Below are 22,575 nucleotides of genomic sequence, written 5' to 3' on the forward strand. Positions count from 1 at the left end.
AAATCAGTGGTATCACACATCACGTTTTCCTGCTCGCCGTGCCGCTCGGCTGCTCATTGGCTGAACGTTTACTGGGGTCCCGCCTTATAGCACTCAACACCGCTTCTCCGATTGGATAACGTAGTCGTCATGTCCCCAAAGCGTCATCTCTGATTCGCTGTGACAAATCGGTGGGGGATGATCCTCGAGTTTAAACATAGAAACAGGCAGCGGCTCCTCGGAGAGTTCGGAGTTTAGTTTGAGGACAAATAATCGTTAAAGTCGCGCCTTCGAGCAGTTTGTAGGCGGAGGTACAGCTGTAACGGCGGGATGGACGGGGCCAACGGTACCGGAGAGGTCTGGCAGATTTCGGAGAAGCTGGAGAAGTAAGTAAAGCTCGAATCGTTAGCGAGCGGCTAACAGGCTGTGCCGTGTGAGGTCCCGGTGTTCCAGATCTACTGGCGTTTAGATTAACTGGCGTTGGTCGAACAGATGTGTGGCAGTCTTGCGTTTCAGGAGCTGCTACCGACAAACCAGCAAAAAAACGCCAAATGTGTCACCTGTGACACTTGTGAGGTTGTCTCAAACACACTCCGTCAGTCTTGATGCTGTTGAACAACAAAATGTTTAAAAATGTGGCGAGTTTACCTGGTGATATCCTCACGCGCGACGCGATCGCGAAAACAGCAAACAGTTAACACCACGCCGATGTTGTTCACAGGACAGCAAGAGTAAACGATCGGGAGACTGTTGTCGTCGTTATCGTTCCCCTCGCACGGTTTATTTCTCCGAATTCAGCGTTTTTGCTTCACAACTACAGCGAGCAGTTTACTTTGTGCACCAACATGGAGTCGAGTCAACCAGCGCCACCTCTGGCCAAGTGCCACAGCCTACAGCCAGATCAGCCTGTGACACACATCTGCACCACGTTTGTACCTTTCAATTGTGTCTGTTTGTGCGTCATGCAAATAAACCTATGAAAAGAATGAAACCACACTAATATTTCACCAGTGTTGTAACATCACATGTCGTTAGCATAGTCTGTCTGTGTCTTTACTCTGCGAACAAACATGTTAGAGTTGGTTGTTATATACAGTCTGTATAAGTGTGGTTAATCTAATAAACATTTGTAAGGAGAGGGTGGCACGGTGGTTAGCACTGTTGCCGCACAGCAAGAAGGTCCTGAGTTCAATTCCACCATCAGGCTGGGGTCTTTCTGTGTGGAGTTTGCATGTTCTCCCCGTGTTTGCGTGGGTTCTCTCCGGGTACTCCGGCTTCCTCCCACCGTCCAAAGACATGCAGCTTGTGGGGATAGGTTAATTGGATAATCCAAATTGCCACTAGCTGTGAATGTGGAAGTGAATGTGAGTGCGAATGGTTGTCTGTCCCTGTGTGTTAGCCTTGCGACAGACTGGCGACCTGTCCAGGGTGTACCCCGCCTCTCGCCCTATGACAGCTGGGATAGGCTCCAGCGCCCCCCGCGACCCTGAAAAGGATAAGCAGAAGCGAATGGATGGATGGATGTGTAAGGAGATGGCAGTTACTGTGAATGTACAGCAGTTACACAGTGATTAGTAATAAACAGTCAGACAATGACCCTGACAATCTCATTCAATCTTGCAGACTGAATGCACCTTCTGTGGAAAGTGGTACCACACAGTGTGTGTGGACTTCCCCTGTGCAGAAGGCGACTACAAATGTTGTGGGTGCTAAATAAACAGAAACAAATGATCCCTGTTGTCTTTGCTTACTGATTGTTTTCAGTGTTGACAATCCACATTGCTGGCATTGCATCTGTCAACATGTTTGTGGGTAGATTTGGATGTACCAGGGGTAAGTGCAGCCACTCAGCCTCTACTCAATGTGATCATAGCAGCAGCTGCAGATGTGTCACAAGTTAATCTAGTAGTGGGCTGTGGTAGCAGTGGACTGACCTCCATTTGAAACTGCTCCAGCTGCTGTGTGATAGTGGATCTGCTACAAATTGAAGATCATAAGCAAGTTTTGGAAATGAACCCTTGTATTATGTTGAAAAACAAAAAAGTGACATTGATTTTGTTGCGGGTCATTTAGACCCGTACTGTGTAAATCCACTCAGAATTATCCAAAAACTGCAATAAAACAATAGCAACTTTTTTTCCCATCAGATAAACATGTAGAACACAGACATACAACAGTTAGACTTTCCATAACTATTTTAGGAACAGTTTGGTTTTTCGTTCTTACAAACACGTATTTTGAACTTGCCCAACGTTCTCAGTTTTTCAATGCTCAACATTTTCTATTTTGTCCACATGATGGACAGAATGTAACGGTGTGCTTTCTGCAGATGTGCTTCTTGCATTTCTCACAAAAGGTGCTTGTTTTCAAACAGGAATCTTCCTAACTAAGATTTAAAACAAAAGATTTCTACGTCTCCTCCAGTCTCACAAACAGATGACAAACCAAGCGACACACCTGAGTCACTGACTTTCTTAAATCCACTCACTCTCACTGGCTGTTTATTACTAATCACTGTGTAACTGCTGTGAATTCACAGTAACTGCCGTCTCCTTACAAATCTTCATTAGATTAACCACACTTATACAGACTGTATATAACTCCAGCCATGTTGATGAATTGCCTATATTGGCTGGAAATATTCATTTCCAGGTAAAAGACACAGACAGACGATGCTTACAGGATGTGATGTGACAACACTAATGAAATATTGTGTCATATTTGTCCAAGGTGTATTTCATTGTTATGGAAAAAGAGAATATCAAAATCATGATGACCAATTGGAGTGGTGATGTCTATGACTTTGTGTATATAATTTGGAATTTTGTACAAATGTAGGCCAATAAGGAATATATGATATCATTTCATTCTTCAAAGGTTTATTTGCATGACGCACAAACAGACACAATTGAAAGGTACAAATGTGCATGACACGAATTCAAACGTGGTGCAGATGTGTGTCACAGGTTGATCTGGCTGTAGGCTGTGGCACGTGGCCAGAGGTGGCGCTGGTTGACTCGAGTCCATGTTAGTGCACAAAGTAAACGAGGGGAACGATGACGACGACAAGAGTCTCCCGATCGTTTACTCTTGCTGTCCTGTGAACAACATCGGCGTGGTGTTAACTGTTTGCTGTTTTCGCGATCGCGTCGCGCATGAGGATATCACCAGGTAAACTCGCCACATTTTTAAACATTTTGTTGTTCAACAGCATCAAGACTGACGGAGTGTGTTTGAGACAACCTCACACGTGTCACAGGTGACACATTTGGCGTTTTTTTTTTTTTTTTGCTGGTTTGTCGGTAGCAGCTCCTGAAACGCAAGACTGCCACACATCTGTTCGACCAACGCCAGTTGATCTAAACGCCAGTAGATCTGGACCACTGGCTGTTCACACCTGCAGGTAAAAGCCCGCAGGTGTGAACACAGGACTGAAACCGGAATCAGAACACTTTATTAATCCCTAAGGAAACGATGTGGGTCACAGTTGCTCCAAGACAGAAACAGACTAAACTATTTAAGCAGATTTATGGATGTGTTTCTTATTCCTGGAGCGAAGGCTTCAGGTGTTCTTCAGGTGAGGGTGAATATCAGGTCCTGTGGCTCTCCGAGTGGACTCTCAGGCGAAATATGTGGGTGTGTGATCTCTGAACTGCTGCATGATTTCGGTCTGACACTTGGTACCTGTAATGGGAGGTGGTGTTACACTCAGGCAAAAAACTCCAGAACAGTGAAGCTGAATGAGAAGCTTCATTGTTTGTGGTGCTTATTTATCAGTTTGTTTGATTTTCACTCAGACTTTCTCTGCAGGTCTTTGTCCATCAACACAGAAGACGAAATGGAAACTTACCACAGGTACCCCACACACACACACACACACACACACACACACACACACACACACCACTAATCTAATGCAATGACCCGTCACATCCACTGTAAGTGGAGGCAGGATTTTCTTTGTCCTGAGTCTGGGATCAGTAACTGTTCAGGTGAGTCGCTGCTCTGCGAAACCCTGAAGTAGACCGAAGCCGCGTTCTTTTACTATTAATGTGTGATGATCAGATTAGGGCTGCTACGATTAGACGACTATCAAAATTGTCGCCGACTAATTTAATAGTCGATGCTTTGTTTGAAGCTTTGTAAGATCCTGAAAGACGCAGGAATAAGTAGTAAGATTTAAGAGTGTAATAACGGACTGAAACAGAAGATGGCAGCACTGCATCGACAAGGATGCCAGCTGCCGTTAAACCCAGAAGAAGAAGCAATCGTAGCTGTGACCTAGGTCGTGTCCAAATTCATGGGCTGCGTCCTCCTGAGGCCGCATTTGTAGACCGATTACGTCACAGCGACGCGCCGAAGGCTGTCCAAATTCGTCGACTCCTCCGAATATGGCCGACAAATGCGTCCTCCTTTTCCCCGAATTTGAAGGATGGGTCGGGTGTGTCCTTCGTGGCCCACCATATCCCAGAATTCATAGCGCGGCCCAGCCAAACTCCAGTTTCCAACAATGGCGGCCGCTACTAAGTTTTAATGTTACTCTTATTAATCTTTCTGGGTCACAAAATAAACTTTTAACATATTTTCAGGCGAGAATGTAGCTGTGCAAACATCAAATATCTGCTCGGTTTATCAAGATATCGCATATTTGCAAAAGTGCTTCGACGTTTTCAGAGACGTCTGCTACCCATCAGCTCCATAGCGAGCCGAAAGCTCAAGGGTCACTGAAGCCGCCGAGAACGGCACAACTCCCGGCACATTTTCAGATCACCGCGGACTTTCGCTACTCAGGTTAAACATGATATATGAGTCACTTAGATAACTTAAACATGTTATTGTTTGGCTTTTTTCAGTATTTTATTTGTTCCTGAGTAAATCGGTTTGTCTGAGATTAAAGTTATAGTTTTTACACAGCTGAATAAACGTCAAGCAGACAGCTGATCATCAGAAGTGTGAGACGCTCGAGAATTTACTCCGGTGTCCTGTTATATTTTAGATAGCAAGGAGTTTATTAAACTTCACCGAGACAATCTGCAGAATTCATTCAAATTTAATAAACTATCATCTTGTCTTTATTTTTAGTTAGCACCTTAAACACTTAAAGCTGTAAGCTAATGATAGTTATATAAGAGCAGATGCTGCTGGTGCAATAAGCTGTACGTTTTACTCCAATGGATGATGATCTGATTAGTCGACTAATTAGAGCTGGGCGATAGAACGATAACGATATGTATTGTGAAATAACTTTTTCTCGATAGAAAAATTAAACTATTGCGATAGAACTCACCGCTCTTGTCCTCTTAAAAAAAAAAGAAAAAAAAAACAACCAGCCAATCCAAATTAAGTAGCGCAGAGCCGAACCAATCACAGCCGCAGTGTCACGTCACGTGACTTGTTGCGTACAGCACAAGTGCCAAGCCGCACATGTGTATTTGTTTGGGAAGCAGCCAGCCGCCGTGCCGCCGGGTAACGGAGGAAATGAGTGTGCCGAGAGCGCGACCGAAGGTTACCGAGGAGAAAACAGACGATGGTTCCAACGCCGGAGAGATTGTCGAACGGAAGAGCCACAGAAGCTCCGTAGTGTGAAGGTATTTCTGCTATTTCAAGTCTGACAAAAACAGAGCAGCTGCACTGTAAATGTGCCGAAAGCAAGTCTGGAAATACAATAAAGCGGTGCAGCTCAGTCTCTGACTGGAAGCGCTGATTCGTCATTCGGCTTTTGTCAGACTAGTAACTGTTACAGCTGTTTGAAAAGCTCAGCTATACAACAAGGAGAGGTCGAGAATTTCCTTTTAGTTCTCAGTTTATTTGATGTTGACAAAAGTTAGTCAGTTCAAATTCAAATTCAAATTTTATTTGTCACGTACACAGTCATACACAGTACGATATGTAGTGAAATGCTTGGACAACTGCTCGTGACCTAAAGAAAACAAAAAAGGAAAAGGCTATGAATAAGATAGGAAATAAATATGAAAAATTAAAAAGGGTAAATTTAACTAGGAAGGAATAAAATATAAATTAAGGTTAAAAATGAAATAACTGTACAACACAAATTAGAATGAAGGGTAAATTTAACTGGGAAAGAATAAGATAAAATATATAAATTAAAGTTGAAAATAAAATAACTGTACAACAAAATACACAATATAGAACTATATAAGAATGTATGAAGAAATCTAAATATAAATAAATATATACACAATAACAGCAGCTGTACAACTATTAACTGGAAATGAAGAATATAGTGACCAGTGTTGTGCAAAACCAAAGTCCAGAAAGTCCAGTGTGTGTGTAAGAACCATATGTGTGGGTCAGTACTGTGTGGTGGTGTGATTGAGAGACCGTATCGCCTGCGGGAAGAAGCTCCTCCTCAGTCTCTCTGTGTTGGTCTTCAGGGAGCGGAATCGCTTTCCTGACCTCAACAGAGAGAACAGTCTGTTGTTGGGATGGCTGAGGTCCTTCACCATCTTCCTGGCCTTGGTCCAGCACCGCCTGCTGTAGATTGAGTGCAGGTCAGGGAGCTCGGAGCGGATGGTGCGCTCAGCTGACCGCACAACCCTCTGTAGAGCTCGTCTGTCCTGCATGGTGCTGTTCCCGAACCAGGTTAAGATGTTTCCCGCCAGGATGCTCTCTATGGTGCACGAGTAAAAGTTCCTGAGCACCTTGGAGGGCAGTTGGAAGTCTCTCAAGCGTCTGAGGTGGTAGAGACGCTGTCGGGCCTTTTTCACCACGGTGTTGATGTGACAGGACCATGACAGGTCCTGCGTGATGTGAACTCCGAGGTATTTGAAGCTGTCCACTCTCTCCACTGGGCACTCGTTGATGACGGGGGTCTGGTAGTTCCTCTCCTGCTTAGTGCTGAAGTCCACTATCAGCTCCTTTGTCTTACTGACGTTTAGAAGGAGGTTGTTCCTCTGGCACCAGTTCTCCAGATTCCTAATCTCCTTCAGGTAGGCCGTCTCGTTGTTGTCAGAGATCAGGCCCACCACGACGGTGTCGTCAGCAAACTTGATGATGGTGGTGGAGCTGGTAGTGGCCACACAGTCATATGTGTACAAAGAGTACAGCAGGGGGCTCAGAACACACCCCTGGGGGGCTCCAGTGCTGAGAGTGGTGGAGGCTGAGACATGTCCGCCCATCCTTACTGCCTGTGGTCTGCCAGTTAGGAAGTTGGAGATCCACTGACACATAGATGAGCTGAGTCCCAGATGCTCCAGCTTGGTGGTGAGTGTGGAGGGAATTATGGTGTTAAATGCAGAGCTGTAGTCTATGAAGAGCATTTTAACATAATTCCCCCTTCTAGTGTCCAAGTGAGTGAGTGATGTGTGGAGGAGATGAGAGATGGCATCGTCTGTGGAACGATTTGGACGGTAAGCGAACTGTAGTGGGTCCAGTGTGTCTGGTAGTGAAGAAATGATGAAGTCTCTGACCAGGCGTTCAAAGCACTTCATCACTACTGAGGTGAGGGCTACAGGGCGATAGTCATTGAGAGAAGCAGGGTGGGGTTTCTTCGGGACAGGAACAATGATGGACTCTTTGAAGCATGTGGGGATCACCGACTGAGATAAAGAGATGTTGAATATCTCAGTGAACACAGGAGCTAGCTGGTATGCGCAGTCTCTTAGGATACGACCTGGGATGCCGTCTGGTCCTGCTGCTTTCCTGGTGTTCACTCTCTTGAAGGCTCTCCTTACTTCATGCTCGGAGATGACGAGCACGTTTCCGGTGCTGGCAGTATCTTCCTGTCTGCAGCCGTTAGCGCCGCTAGCACTAGCATTGTTGGAGACCTTAGCTGCAGCCTCGAAGCGAGCATAGAAAGTGTTCAGCGTTCGTCATACCGGTTGTTGGTGCTTTATAGTCCGTTATTGTCCTTAGTCCCCGCCACAGGCTCCTAGAGTCACTCTGTTGGAGTTGTGACTCTAGTTTCCTCCCGTAGCGCTGCTTCGCCTCTTTCACCGCCCTCCGCACGTTATATGACGCGGCTTTGTACGGGTCCATGTCCCCCGTCATGAGTCCCGTGTTGTAGGCAGCGGTGCGGGATCTCAGAGCGTCGCGGATGGTTTTATCCACCCACGGCTTCTGGTTGGGAAACGTTGTGATAGTCTTTGTCTCCACGGTATCATCCGCTAGTTTCCCGATGAATCCCACAACCGCTTCCGTAAACACGTTGACGTCATCGTCGGAGCTGTTTCTGAACATGCCCCAGTCTGCGTCATCGAGTGCGTCCTGTAACGCGGCCACCGATTGATCCGTCCAGCGCGCGACCTTCCTCTGAACCGGAACTTCCTGTTTCAGCCTTTGTTTGTATTTTGGCATGAGGAAGATGGCGGCGTGATCAGATTTGCCAAACGGAGGGCGGGATTTGTCTGTTTTGTCTGATCTTCTGTAAAACAAACTAAGATTTATTTTTAGAAGTAATATTTTGTTTCTAAGTGGAATTGACAGTTTAGTCTGTTTTGTTTGTTCTATTTTGAAACTTAAACGCTTTAGCGGCTGCCTTTTGTGTAGTTTGCAATATTTGCCTTTATTTATCTGAAAAAGTCTGATGTTCCTTAAGTACATCTGCCCTGTTGAACTTATTATGGGAAATAAATATTTAAATCAAAACAAGCTGCTGATTATTTCACATTTTACTTGTGAGCAACGGCACATTTAAATCTTACAAATATAGTTATTTGGCTGATATCGTGATATGAAAAAATCTTATATCGCCCAGCTCTACGACTAATAAAATAATCGTTTGTGGCAGCCCTAGCTCAGATCTTCATGAGTCACTGACATTAGAAGCCTGTTTGTCACAAGCACAGAGGCTGAGAGGACGTCAGTGTTTGAGTGGGGATGGGATCATAAATGTCCTGGATCTGTTTTCCACACGTCGCAGTTTACTGAAGCATTTTAAGGTGCATTAATTCATCCATTAAATATTTGATTCTGTGCTAATATCACAATTTAGACGTTAGTTAAAAACACATTTTACTTGATTTAAATTATTATTACAGCGTGTGGCTGATCTGAGATCAGTTTTTTCTTTTTAAGACTGTTCTGTTTCTGGCGTGTAGACGAAGCTCCCGTGCCGTCGCACCAATCAGGTTATACACACACAATACGGTAATATTATGTTGAAGCACAGTGCGTATCACTCCGCGAGGCTCCGCCTACGACAGCCGTAACGCTCGGAAAATCCATCAAGTGGTGCGGCTTCGTAGCTCAACAAAGTCGTACTGAAACATTTGACAGATTTTTGAGCGCCGTGCACATAAAATCGGTTTGGTAATAACGACGGCCCGCTAGCATGCTCTACCAAAAACTGTGCTTTGTTGTGTGTCTGACGGACGAAAGCCAAACCAGTTCCACACCAGTGAAGCTGCAGCATTTTTACAAACCAGTTCTGGTTCATCAGTTTCATTCATTGATCCGCTTTCGCCATTCTCGTTCTCCGTCGCCGCCATGTGCGTATGTAAACAAAGGCACTGTGCATGTGCGTTTTACCCATATTCTATTGCGATATTTAATTTTCTTATAATGGCCTAACATTATAAGAAAATGTTAGGCCCCAGCCCTAGTCGCATCTTTGTTTGTTTTGGTTCTGTGTTCCAACAGCACTGAAATATCTTTATCTAAGAATCAGACATGAGAAACCTTTTAAAGACTGTAGCTGTGCTTTTCTGTAGCTCCTCTCCAGTCTTTCTGCTCTGGTTTCAGAGGAGCTGCAGTTTCTGGTTTAGTGCTGTCTCTTGTAGTTGCGGCCTTTCACCAGCAGGTGTCAGGCTTCCCGTTGATCATGATGAACCCAGCACTCTATAACTGTTAGTCATGGGCGCTGACTGTAAGTGCAGTCAGGACTGAGCAGAGGTTCCTGGCAGTCGTGACTGTGAGCCGCAGTGATCTCAGTGTTGGCGAGCAGAGGGCGGTTAAAGGTGATTTCCACAAACTCACTTTCTAACCTCAGGACGTAGGTGACCCTGTGGCTCCATGGGCGGGTGCATGAAATGCTTATTTTGGGGGGGGGGAGCCTTTTAAAGGTTTTTATGTAGCAAACACGGGAAGCTTCCAGTGTCAGTAACCGTTAACCATAACCAGCCTGGGTTACTGGGACAGCTGCTCAAAGGTGTGGTGTTATCTCAACCAGGCCTGAGCAGTTAGTCAGATTTTAATGTTAGATGATTATTTTCTTTACATTAATGATGATTAACATGAAATTATTCTTGTACTACTTTTGCATCTCAGAACTGTTTTTGCTGTTGTACAGTTTCTTGCACAATGAAATTATGCAGCAAGACCACAAAGGTGTGAAAGTAAAGAAACCAAAATACAAGAAAGAAGGAAAACAACACGAGGACATTATGTACACTATATACACGACGTTTGGGTTAGACATGGACCGATCCGATATTACGTATGGGTATCGCTCCGATACTGACCTAAATTACTGGATCGGATATCGGAGAGAAATAAAAAATGTAATCCGATCCGTTAAATATCAAAAAAGCGCCTCACAAAACGTGCGACACAAAACTCGGCTCATAACCGTAGCACGTCAGAGCAGTGTGCATCATGTGATAGAGCAGCTGTGACGCGAGACCTGTCGGTGGTGTTAAGGTTCAAAATTGAGGAAGGAGCGTACAAACAAGCAGGTCCAGAAGATCTTGGTCAAACAATGATTTTAATGACTACACACGTGTGGGAAGAACACTCTGTACGCAGACAGCAAGTGATCTCCGACTTAATCAAAGCATGAACAGATATTTTATACCATCAGGGCTTGATTTACTGACGCCCCTTCATGCGTCACAGACAGGATATATACACATACGTCAATATCAAAACAACCATGACTTTTAACACAGAACATCATCTTCTATTTTCATGGCCGATTCCTCCGGTCAACCTTTCAGTTCCTCTTTCTTGCCGAGAAGACAAGGACGGTTCCTCTTTTACCGAGACACTTTCACCGTTACAATCCAGACATGACTAATCTCTCTCTCCTCTAAATAAATCTAACTCATGTGTGTGTGTCACGACCTCACATGCTCTCTGTGTCACCTCTTCACCTACTAACTGTCTGTGTCTCGTCCTCAAATGCTCTTTCTCAATTCACCTGTTGCACTTCTGACCTTTCACTAGACCAGAGGCTCACTGAGACTATGTGTATGTCTTCTACTAAATAAATGTTTTAACCAAGAACCTCTACTAAAACCTTAATATAAAATGACCTGATATAAGTGTTTTGTAAGCATGTACGCAGTTTTAACCTTCTATAGCTCCAAGTCACTTGCACAATAGATTGTCCGGACATCGCGCCGAACAAAGCTTCCAACCCCCAATTAATTGACCGAGCTCCAACTCTTTAATAAGCACAGATATGCATTGTGTATAAAATAGTCATAACTGCACCTGAAATACAAGGTCAACATCATCATAAACATCTTAAGGCCATCTTAAAGCTATCTGTTACATTGTTAAAGCCTCGTCTTAGCCTGCTGCTCAAAATAACTTTCATTTCTGCAAACTCTCTGCAAGCCTGTTTCCTGTCAGCCTGTGACTTTTAGCCTTTCTGAAAGACACACACTGTTCAACCCCTGAATGCAATATCCATGCTGCAGATTATATTTATTATTTAACAATAGCAGTAAAATAATTTCCCTGCTCCACAGTGGTCTGGTTGAGCGTTTGTAGCCTCGCTAACAACCCAACATTTCATCTCCGAGGAAGTGATTCCAGAAAGTAAAGCAAGTGTGTAAGTTCATCTCTGAATGTTTGTAAAGCATTCCAGCGTTAAGCTTAACAACCTCTCTCTCTCCTGCTGCTACTTCAATCATGAAACTGATCAATGATCAGCTGATCGCAGGGCTCGCAAAATCGCTAGCCCGACGTCCCGGGGCTAGCGATTTTTCCAGTCGGGCTACCAAAATCTAACTCAGCCCTGCCCGTCGGGCTGTCATAGGAAGGAAAAATATGAATGTGCTTTAAATTTTATAACTTCTGAGTGAATGTAGTTGCACGTGTACGCCTTTGAAATGGGTGTATAGCAGTTGTAGAAGAAGCTCCATAGTTTATTAGCCTAGCTTGAACCGGTGAGCTGCTGAACCGGTAGCTCTGTAGACCTCGATATAAGTTTAGCCTATTTACCGTAGTGTCTTTTCAGAAATTGGGATTTGCTTCCGCATTCTATGCTTTTGCATTCTTTCGCCAATGTAGCTGAGTAATTATGTCACTGGCATCGGTGAGCCACTGTCAATATGTGACACTGATTGGTCAGTGACGATTAATTGTGCACCAATTCCTCTGACATCGTCTTATCACTCATTAGCTTACTGTTCAAACGTGACAAGTGAAATCTCCCGCAGCTTAAACATGTGAGAGGTTGATCGCTGAGCGTTATGTCAGTACGTGTGTAAAAGCAGCAGAACATATATTTTAGTTCTGCTGAGCCAAATAAGACAGGTCAGGGTGAAGAAGTGACAGCCAAAGAAAAGCTTACCACAAAACGGAGAAGTTATGACAAATCAGACAATGAGGCAAAAAGAAAAAAAAAAGCGCAGCAGTTTCATGGACAAAAGAATTTCTGTGGCTGGAATATGACGAGCTAAATAACATGATGTTCTGCCGGGTGTGTTGTGAGTCGACAAGCGCCTTTGTTACTGGGACCAGTCATTTTAAGAAAGACCCCATCAGAACCCATGAGAAATGCAAGAAATGCATTATTGCTCAGTCTGCAATATCTTTCCCAGAACAAACACCAATTGCAAAAAAGCATACTAAAAATAAACCTGAGAAATCTGTTTAGAGCAGCTACTATGTTGCAAAGAGTGAACTACCTTTGGCCAAATGTAGCAGTCTTTGCAAACTTCACAAAGCAAACGGCCTCGATCTTGGTTCCACTTGCCTCTTACCCGTGACTTCAGTGGAAATGTCAGATTGAGGATCTGACACAGACTGATTCATGTCCTACACAGTTCTTACAAGTTCATAGACATTTCTGTTCAATGAGAACCAAGTATTTGAGTTGATGGTTATTTGTTCCTCATGAAGAAACCGTACTTCAGATTTTTGTTTACATTTATTTTGATTCAGCCAGTAAATCGTGGATCCTTTCTGTGTATGACAGTGAACGCTACTCTGTTTTTGTCAGACTTGAAATAGCAGAAATACCTTCACACTACGGAGCTTCTGTGGCTCTTCCGTTCGACAATCTCTCCGGCGTTGGAACCATCGTCTGTTTTCTCCTCGGTAACCTTCGGTCGCGCTCTCGGCACACTCATTTCCTCCGTTACCCGGCGGCACGGCGGCTGGCTGCTTCCCAAACAAATACACATGTGCAGCTTGGCACTTGTGCTGTACGCAACAAGTCACGTGACGTGACGCTGCGGCTGTGATTGGTTCGGCTCTGCGCTACTTAATTTGGATTGGCTGTTCTTCTTTTTTTTTTCTTCTTTTTTTTTTAAGAGGACAAGAGCGGTGAGGTCTATCACAATAGTTTAATTTTTCTATCGAGAAAAGGTTATTTCACAATACATATCGTTATCGTTCTATCGCCCAGCTCTAGCATTACTTACTAATGACGTTTGCTTTGCTTTCGTTCAGGTTCATTCAAGATGGCAAAGACGCTGCCCGACAGGGAGACCTGCACAAAGCGCTGGAGTTCTTCAGACTGGCTTACAACATTCACCACAGTCACAAACTGGAAAGCCGGATCAAAAAAATCGAAGAGCTCATCGCTGAGAATGACTTGGAGGAAGATGATGACGAGTTTGTTAATGTTAACAGCAGCGGTTTAATGCTTTTTAAAGAGCTGTATGACAAGCTGTACGACTACCAGAGGGATGGAGTGGCCTTCTTGTACAGTCTCTACAGAGATGGCCGGAAAGGCGGGATTTTAGCTGATGACATGGGACTGGGCAAAACCATCCAGGTGATATCATTCCTCTCTGGCATGTACGACAATGAGCTGGCTAAACACACACTCCTGATCATGCCGACTTCCCTCATCACAAACTGGACCAAGGAGTTCTCCAAATGGACTCCGGGCATGAGGGTGAAGGAGTTTCATGGCATCAGCAAAGGAGAGAGGACCAGGAATCTGGAGAAAGTTCAGAGGAGGGGCGGCGTCATCATCACCACCTACACGATGCTCTTAAACAACTGGCAGCAGCTGTCCACCTACAATGGCAAAGAGTTCACATGGGACTATATGATCCTGGACGAGGCTCACAAGATAAAAAGCACAACCACCAAAACCGCCAAAAGTGCCTACGCCATACCGTCCAAGAACCGAGTTCTACTCACAGGAACTCCGGTCCAGAACAACCTGAGAGAAATGTGGGCTCTCTTCGACTTTGCCTGTCAGGGCACCCTCCTCGGCATGGCGAAAACATTCAAAGCGGAGTACGAGAACCCCATCACCCGGGCCCGGGAGAAGGACGCCACTCCAGGAGAAAAGGCGCTGGGATCCCGGATGTCAGAGAACCTGATGGCAATAATAAAACCGTATTTCCTGCGCAGGACCAAGTCCGAAGTACAGAAAAACAAAACAAACAGCACACGTAACAAGGAACACTTGGAGGACATGGAAGACCATGTTCCAAACCTTGAAGCAGACTCTGGAGCGGTGATGCCCAAATTGACGAGAAAAAACGACCTGATTGTCTGGACTTACCTGAGTGCCGTTCAGGAGGACATCTACAGGCAGTTCATATCGCTGGACCACATCAGAGAGCTCCTGCTGACCACCCGATCGCCTCTAGCTGAGTTAAACATTCTGAAAAAGCTGTGCGACCACCCGAGGCTCCTCTCTGCTGCCGCCATAGCCAAGTTAGGCTTGGAGGAGAGTGCAGCTGACTGCCAGGAGACCACAGAGGCCAACGATCACAGCATCATCAGCGTTCCTGATCACACCTTGATCTCAGAGTCTGGGAAGATGGTCTTTCTTTTCTCTCTCCTAGATCGGCTCAGGCAGGAAGGCCACCGCACCCTCGTCTTTGCCCATTACAGGAAGGTGCTCGACATCATCGAGCGCATCCTGGGCAACAGAGGCTTCAAAGTGCTGCGGCTAGATGGAACCATCACTCAGATCGCAGAGCGAGAGAGGCTCATCTCTCTGTTCCAGACTGACAAACGGTACTCCGTCTTCCTCCTCACCACCCAGGTCGGTGGAGTCGGCATCACCTTAACAGCAGCCGACAGGGTGGTCATCTACGACCCCAGCTGGAACCCTGCGACAGACGCCCAGGCCGTTGACAGGGCGTACCGCATAGGCCAGACTGAAAACGTCGTCATCTACAGGCTGATCACCTGCGGCACTGTGGAGGAGAAGATTTACCGCCGGCAGGTTTTCAAAGACTCTCTTATTAGGCAGAATACCGGGGACAAAAAGAACCCGTTTCGGTACTTCAGCAAACAGGAGTTGAAGGAGCTCTTCACCTTGGAGGACACGCGGTCCTCCTCTACACAGCTCCAGCTTCAGGCGCTGCACGCCAGGCACCGGCGCACCGACCCTGAGCTCGACAAACATATCACACACCTCCACACCATGGAGATGTTTGGGATTTCTGACCATGACCTCATGTTTACACTTGACATCAACCACGACGAGGCCCTCGAGAACCAAGAGGAGCATCATTACATCGAAGGGCGGGTCCAGAAGGCTCAGGAGCTCATGAAGGCGGAGTCTGAGCTGCAGATGCAGCTGGCAGAGAGCATGGTGTCCAGCACGGAGCCGGCATGGCTCCGATACCCAGCAGACAACAACAGCCGGGAGCGGTCCCATGAGAAGAAACCACATCCTTCATATCCGAAGCAGGACACGAGCCTGGCCTGGTCTCCAGCTGTGGTGGATTTGGAACAGACTGCTTCTGGGAAGGAGGCCACTCTGGAGAATCTCAGCAAGGGAGTGATTGATCTGACTGCAGAGGAGAGCACAGCAGAGGTCAGCCACCATAGCCTCGCTGAGCAGAACCTGGATTCTCCGAAACACCCGTCAGTGAAGCTGGAAAGGAGCTTGTTGGAGGCGGCAGATCCGATCGAGGTGTCTGTGGTGCTGATGGAGGCTGGTGACGTAGCTGACACCTCAGTCAGAGAAGGACTCAATGAATCTGCGGCCGCGAGTCTGTATGTTACAGCAGCCGATGAAGATGAGCAGAAGATGATGGGACATTTGACCCTGAAGTACGATGACTCCGAGATGGAGCTGGGGTCTCCTCACATCACTCCTCCAGAGAACAGAAGACTTTCCGCGCTGCGCGTCTCCAGTTTGAGCCTCGGAGCCGACACATCATCCAGAATCGGCAGCGAGCTCGAGTCTTTGAATGGCAACTTCAACCTACAGCTGGAGGACAGTGGCGCCGATCACGATGAGGCGGAGCTGCAGGAAGAGGAGGAGGAGCTGCAGGAAGAGGAGGAGGAGGAGCTGCTGTCTCAGCTGCAGCTGGAGGGAAGTTTCGACGTGGGTAAATCTCTTTGTGAGTGGCAGCAGAAAGAAGCATCAAGTTACAGCGCGAGCAACGGCCGCGCCGTCAGCCTCAATGAGTCACATGACTCAGTCGTGGGTATCAGGAAGAAAAAGGCTGCTGTGATTTATGACAGTGAAGAGGAGACGCAGGAGGAGGATGATGGGCAGCTTGAGAACTCCTTCCAGGTTTCCGGAGCATCGACGCCAAAGTCAGCGTGCACTGGCACCACGCTGCTCCGTACTCGAAAGAGCATTGGTGGAAACACGTCCGTGGCTTCTCACCGCTCCTTCCTCCATTCCATCATTGAGGACATGGACAACCAGGACAGCCATGAAGATGATGGTGATGCTTCGGATGTCCATTCAGATGAGGCCGAAGAGGACATGATTGGTTTGGCTCATGATGAGGTTGAGGAGGAGGAACCCAGTGGAGAGACTGTAAACTCAGAGGAGGAGTTTGTAGAAGAGGAGATGGAGGAGGAATTTGAGGAGGAAGGAGACTTTGAGTCAGGAGACACTGAGGAATATGGAGAAGGGAGCCTCCTGGAGGAAACGTCCACCGAGCCTGAGTTGGTATCAAACGAGGCGATGGATCAGTGCACCGCCGAGACAGGTGTAAAGGAGGTCGAGGACGAGAGCTACGACTCGCTGGTGCAGCGAGGGCGGGAGTGCTACAGCAAAGCTGAGCTGGACGAGGCCCTGGACTTCTTCCTCAGAGCCATCGACATCAAACCCGGAGATCCGGAGATCCAGCTCATGACCATCCAGCTGTACCGGCAGCTGAGTCAGGTGGCGAGGAGATCCTAACAGAAAAGGACGATCGGGGCGGCGAGGTCAAGCTCTGCCGGCCCGCCGCTTCACGCCAAAGCTGTAAATCTTTCAAACGTGTCTGGCGTGTTCGTCTTCTCCGTGAGATCGCGCTGAGTGACTAATGTTTGAACAGCTCAGCTGATTGCAGAAAGCTTCCTGTTTGAACTTCTTCTTTCAGTAATGTAACTAGAATCAGGTGTGTGTCATCATCCACCACGAAACGGTCAGTTTTCATCTTTGATCTGATTTTCATCTGTAACCTGTACTTATTGTAAAATACTTTGAAATTTGTCAAATTAAAATTCATGTTTCTGTCTAATTTGAATTCATGTCTGTTATTTTTAAGGTAATGAACGGCTTCATCTCTGAAAACAGAAATCTCCTGCAGAGCGTTTGGCCTACTCAAAAGTTTTCCCCGCCCTAAACCCACCAAAATAAACTTCCTGTTTTATCCAGTTGGGCCTCAGATCAGCTGAGCAGGAGCCTCATGCAGGTTTAGGATTCACAACAGGAAGCTACATCCATCTTTTATATACAGATTATAACTAAATCGTCCGATGGCCCATAAAAGACTTCACACAGCTGTGATCCAGCTGTGCAGAGACCAGAACATAAACTCAGCAGGAAGTGCTGAGGATACATCGGTGGGTCAGACCTGAGTTTAGGTCCCTCTGAAGCGTCTGACTCAGCTCTTAATCCTGGTTACATTCCCCTTTAGAACCGAACGTGTTGGGATTTGTCATCTCCTGAAACGCTTCACAGTCAGTGCTGCAAACCTACGTTTACAAAGCAGAACTGACGAGACGCACACAGCGGCGAGAACGCGTTCCCACACTTCCTGTCCAATGAGGTCACGAAGGTCAGAGTATTTGAGCAGAAACAAATCCAGAAAACATGAAACATCAGTGTGAGGTCATAACAGCTCATTTCCATGTTTCTGTGATCACCGGTGTGCAAATATTCAACATTATTCTTCTTCAAGTTCACTGTTTGAGCAAGAAGCTGAAGAATAATGAAGCTCATCATAAGATGTAAGATTCCAGTTAGTTAATGTTTGACGTCAGTTTTACGGGTTCAATGTTCTGATTTCTCACTGCTTTCAGATTTTGGGGTAAAAACATGAACTTGGTTTATTTTCTGGATAAATACAAATACATACAAATAAATACAAACTGCTTGGACTCTGCGCCGGTGTTGTGCCAAAAACTGATTTCCAGTGTGAGTAATATCTTTACATTAACAGGGTTATAGGCAAAACCTTAAAATTACCCCTTTTCATAAAGTATCTTAATAACTCTGTGTTATTGTACTTTCATTATGACCAATCCCGACTTTTCCCCACTTTAAGTGTTTACAGAACTGTTTTATTTGTTGCAATTTCTGACTTTTTTTTTTTTTAACTGGATAAATAAAGGAGATATAAAAGTCACTGCCAAAAATGTAAAGTTGACATGTTTGACATATTATAGACCAACAAGTCATTTATAGCTTATGGCAGCAATCAGTTTTTGGCACAACACTGTATTCAAAGTCAGCGCCTCATTGGTCAGTTTGCTCCCTGAAGCCTCAGCAGTAGCGGTTTTTGACACGGGCTCGTACTCATTCTGCCCCGACATCAGCCAGCGCATATTGGGAATGTCGTAGGCACCGATCGGTTTTCTATCGCCCATTTGCTGGGAGTAAGGGCGCCCTCCGTTTGGGAGGTGCGCCTGCTGCTTGCGGCACAGGGAGGAGAGGGCGGGGCGGCGTCTAATAACCAACTCGCAAAATAAAAACAAAGCAACAAACACAAAAACACCAGACATCATGATACAGATTTAGCAGCGATGTTTTTTCGAAATTCTATACATGAAAAGTGAGCTCGAGAGCCCTCGGTGCGCCTGCGCGGTGCTGAAGTCAAAGTAAACTTTATTGTCATCTCCGCTACAGACAGTCCAGCATATAGAGACGAGACAACGAGGCTGCAGTTACAGCAGTGCAAGTAACGTCAGGGGGAGTGTTCGCCCAGGGCGCCAAACAGGCTAGGACCGCCACTGAGCGTCAGGCTGACTGAAGCTGCGTTCTGATAAATCACGTGACTATGCTGTTTGTCTGTGATCAACACCTGGGCCCTATTTCAGGAAGCCGGTTTAGAAAACTCAGAGTGAAAAACGATACTCAGGGTTGAGTAACCCCGAACTGTCCAACTCGGAATATTCGGTTTCAGAAAGGCTGATAACAATTAGTTCAGTCAACGCGGAGTTGCTTTAACCCCAAGTTAAGCGCGCGCACGAGGATACATAAAGCCCTGATTAGTGGAGCACAGATTAAGCGAGTCACCATGGAGACGGAGGGAAAGAAGGCGCGGTCAATGTATTTCACAGCGCTTGAGGCCGAAATTCTGATGGCAGCATATGCCGATAACATGCAAATTCCGCGGAAAAAAGTAACACAGCCTCAGCTGCAAAAGCATGCATGGCAAAACATAGCCGACAGAGTCAATGCGTGAGTGTTAATTTAAACATTGATCTAGGGATTTCCACCCATTTAACACGTTATTTTATCATATGTTATTTTATTTGTTATTTTATACATTTTATTTTGTGATGTGATGTGAGCGCAGGTGCAACCCAACAGGCCCCAAACGTTCCTGGCAGCAAGTAAAAATGAAATATAAAAATATAGTCCAAACAGGTGAGGTGTAATTGTATTATGAGCCATAGTGCTTGGTCTGTTTGTCCGATGTAAATCAATTGCAGTTAGAGGCTACATTAATTTTCTTTCTGTAAGCACTTATTGAAATTATCTGAGCACATTACAAGTACATATTTGCTTACTCTGTATGCTCAAATGTGACCCCGTTATAGCCAACAGAAAAAAGCGGAGGCCCGAAAAACAGGTGGGGGTCCTCCACCACCACCACTCACAGAGGCTGAGCAGTTGGCCCTCAGCCAAAACAGTGGGCGCCCTGTGGCTGAAGGCATCTCTGCGGGGACATCCTCTGAGTCAATAACCCCGCAAGACACAAGTGCCTACGTAAGGGGTAAATTCAAAATAATACATGATGTGCATACATCCTTTCTTCACAGTCACCTTTGCAGTGCTACTCATTCATTTGATAAACTCTTTACCATAATGAATTATTTTGTAGTGAAGTTATTTTCCTACTGATTTTGCCTTCCCTCAGGCTTGGTTGTCTTTGAGAGCATAATGACAATGAAGTGTAAGGTGATTGGTATGTTTGTTAATTGCCATTTGGTCCCTTGTAAGTTATAAGTGACCTGTATAAACCTCATATTCTATCAGTTGATGGTGGTGGTGTACTGCATCTGGTGCAGCCTCCTGTTGAGCCAGACCAACATGCAGTTGTGAGTAATACTCCACAGATTATATGAGTTTACAGTAGAACAGCAATGTTGTTTATTTCTTTACTACAGGAAAATAATGAAGAAACATTGACAGCTGTTACAGAGGAGGAAGCAACAGAGACACTTTATGAGGTTTACATCTTTTAATACTTTGTGTACAGGAAACACAGGCGACCAATAAAGCCAGTTGAACAAAAAATCTGTTTATTCTTCTTTCAACATGTTGAGGTGATGGGTCAAAAGAAATGATTGTGACATATGGTGTCTCTGACTGCTCTTCCATCTTGTATGTCCGTGGGAGGGTCAGGATGTTCATGGTTTGGATCACTGCTGATGTTTGGTTCAGAAGGACAGTGTTCTCCTCTAATTGTGGCAATGTTGTGAAGAATCACACATGCCACAATAATGTCACATGCCCTTTCTGGGGTGACCCTGAGTCTTTGCAGGCACTGGAACCGGGCCTTAAGCATTCCGATAGTCATTTAAACTCTGGCTCTTGTCCTGCAATTAGCCAGATTATATCGCTGCTGTGGGCCCGGTTCAGGGTCAGGGTAAGGGGTAAGCAAATAGGGTAAACATGGATACCCCCTATCACCAAGCAAGTAGCCAGTGAACTCTCCTAAGACAGAAGGGTACACTTCAGTTCAAATGTCCCTGAAGCAATTGGTCTTTATATATTTTAAAGTATTCTCAACTCACCATGTCCAAATTTTGTGCTCAGTGTACATTCACGGAATATTTGTGAGTCATGGACAGAGCCTGGCCACTTGGCTTCCACATTTGTGATAATGTTGGCAGCATCACATATGATCTTCACAGTGCAGAGAACACAAATTAGCATCCATTACTATAATGAAATAATTTGTTAGTTTGAAATGCTACAGGGAACTATGTACCTGTACATTAATGCTGTGGAAAGACTTCCTGTTCACATAGTCTCCTTCATTTACTGAAGGAGCAATGATTGGAATGTGAGTGCCATCTATACAGCCAATCACGCCTGGGAACCCTGAAAATAAATGTGCAATTTAAGTAGTAGTCCAAGTATCACCACATCATACATTAAGTTTTGGTCATCCTGATACCTGCAATTTTGTGGCATCCCTCTTTGATAAATCTTGTGGGTCTATGACCGGGGAACACCACAAACGGGTACAGGAGACGTTTCAGTGCAACTGTAACATTCCTGACTGCCCGACAGACGGTAGCCTTGGAAACGTGCTCAGCGTCACCAATATTATACAGAAAGCTCCCGTTTGCAAAAAACCGAAGTGCGATACAAATAATATGTACAGAACTGAGAGCATGTCCGCGATGTGTCACATGCGTAATATATGGCCTGAGGATGTTATTCAAATAAATTATAGATTGTGCTGAGAAACGGTGACGTTCGCACAGAAAATCATCAGGAAATGATAAAATGTCCAAACGCGCTCTGATCACTCTCTCCCGGCGGAGAGCTCTGCGGAGAATTTGGGCTTCACGATCTACTGGCTCTTCAAGGAAGTGGCACGCCATGTCTGACACTTCCTACTGTCAGGTTTCCGACAAAGGGGCGGAGACAGTCAGGGTTAGTTGTAGTAAACCTGCTAGGGGGCAGGTTAGCTTCACGGAGTGTGTCGTCATAGTGACTCACTCAGGCTGCAGCTGAACTCGCTTTGTGAAACCGAAAACCCAGAGTTTTTGTTAACTCAGGGTATACTTACTCAGTTTTTCCACTAAACCGGCTTCCTGAAACAGGGCCCTGGGCTCAGGTGAGTTTCAGAGAAGCAGTTTTAGTTTAATAAGAATATGACGTTTTTATTCCTGTCACGTGACGCACGTCTGCTTTTGAAGTTTAAAGCTTTTACACAAACTGAATACGTCACTGCTCGCCGTAAGAATCTGCGCGTGCGCACTTTGACGGCATATTAGTTTTGTCACGTGAACTGAAAGCGTCCATTGACCTCTGCGTGAGCTGCTTTGACTTCAAAATAAAAGCCTGGGCTTGTG

The 22,575-nt window shown here is 45.6% G+C and overlaps 1 protein-coding gene across 1 annotated transcript; it reads left to right on the forward strand.

Moving 5' to 3' along the window:
* The first annotated feature begins 309 nt into the window (after positions 1-309).
* ercc6l (excision repair cross-complementation group 6-like) lies at positions 310-17,233 on the forward strand. Its single transcript, XM_085366946.1, has 3 exons — positions 310-365; positions 3,790-3,834; positions 13,564-17,233. Exons 1-3 carry the CDS (start codon positions 310-312, stop codon positions 17,231-17,233), a joined length of 3,771 nt encoding a protein of 1,256 aa, XP_085223072.1.
* Positions 17,234-22,575: the final 5,342 nt, after the last annotated feature.

Source organism: Diplotaxodon limnothrissa, linkage group LG12 (assembly GCF_057381915.1).
Source record: "Diplotaxodon limnothrissa isolate DT_005_m linkage group LG12, D_limnothrissa_male_GT1.1, whole genome shotgun sequence".
Lineage (NCBI taxonomy): Eukaryota > Metazoa > Chordata > Actinopteri > Cichliformes > Cichlidae > Diplotaxodon > Diplotaxodon limnothrissa.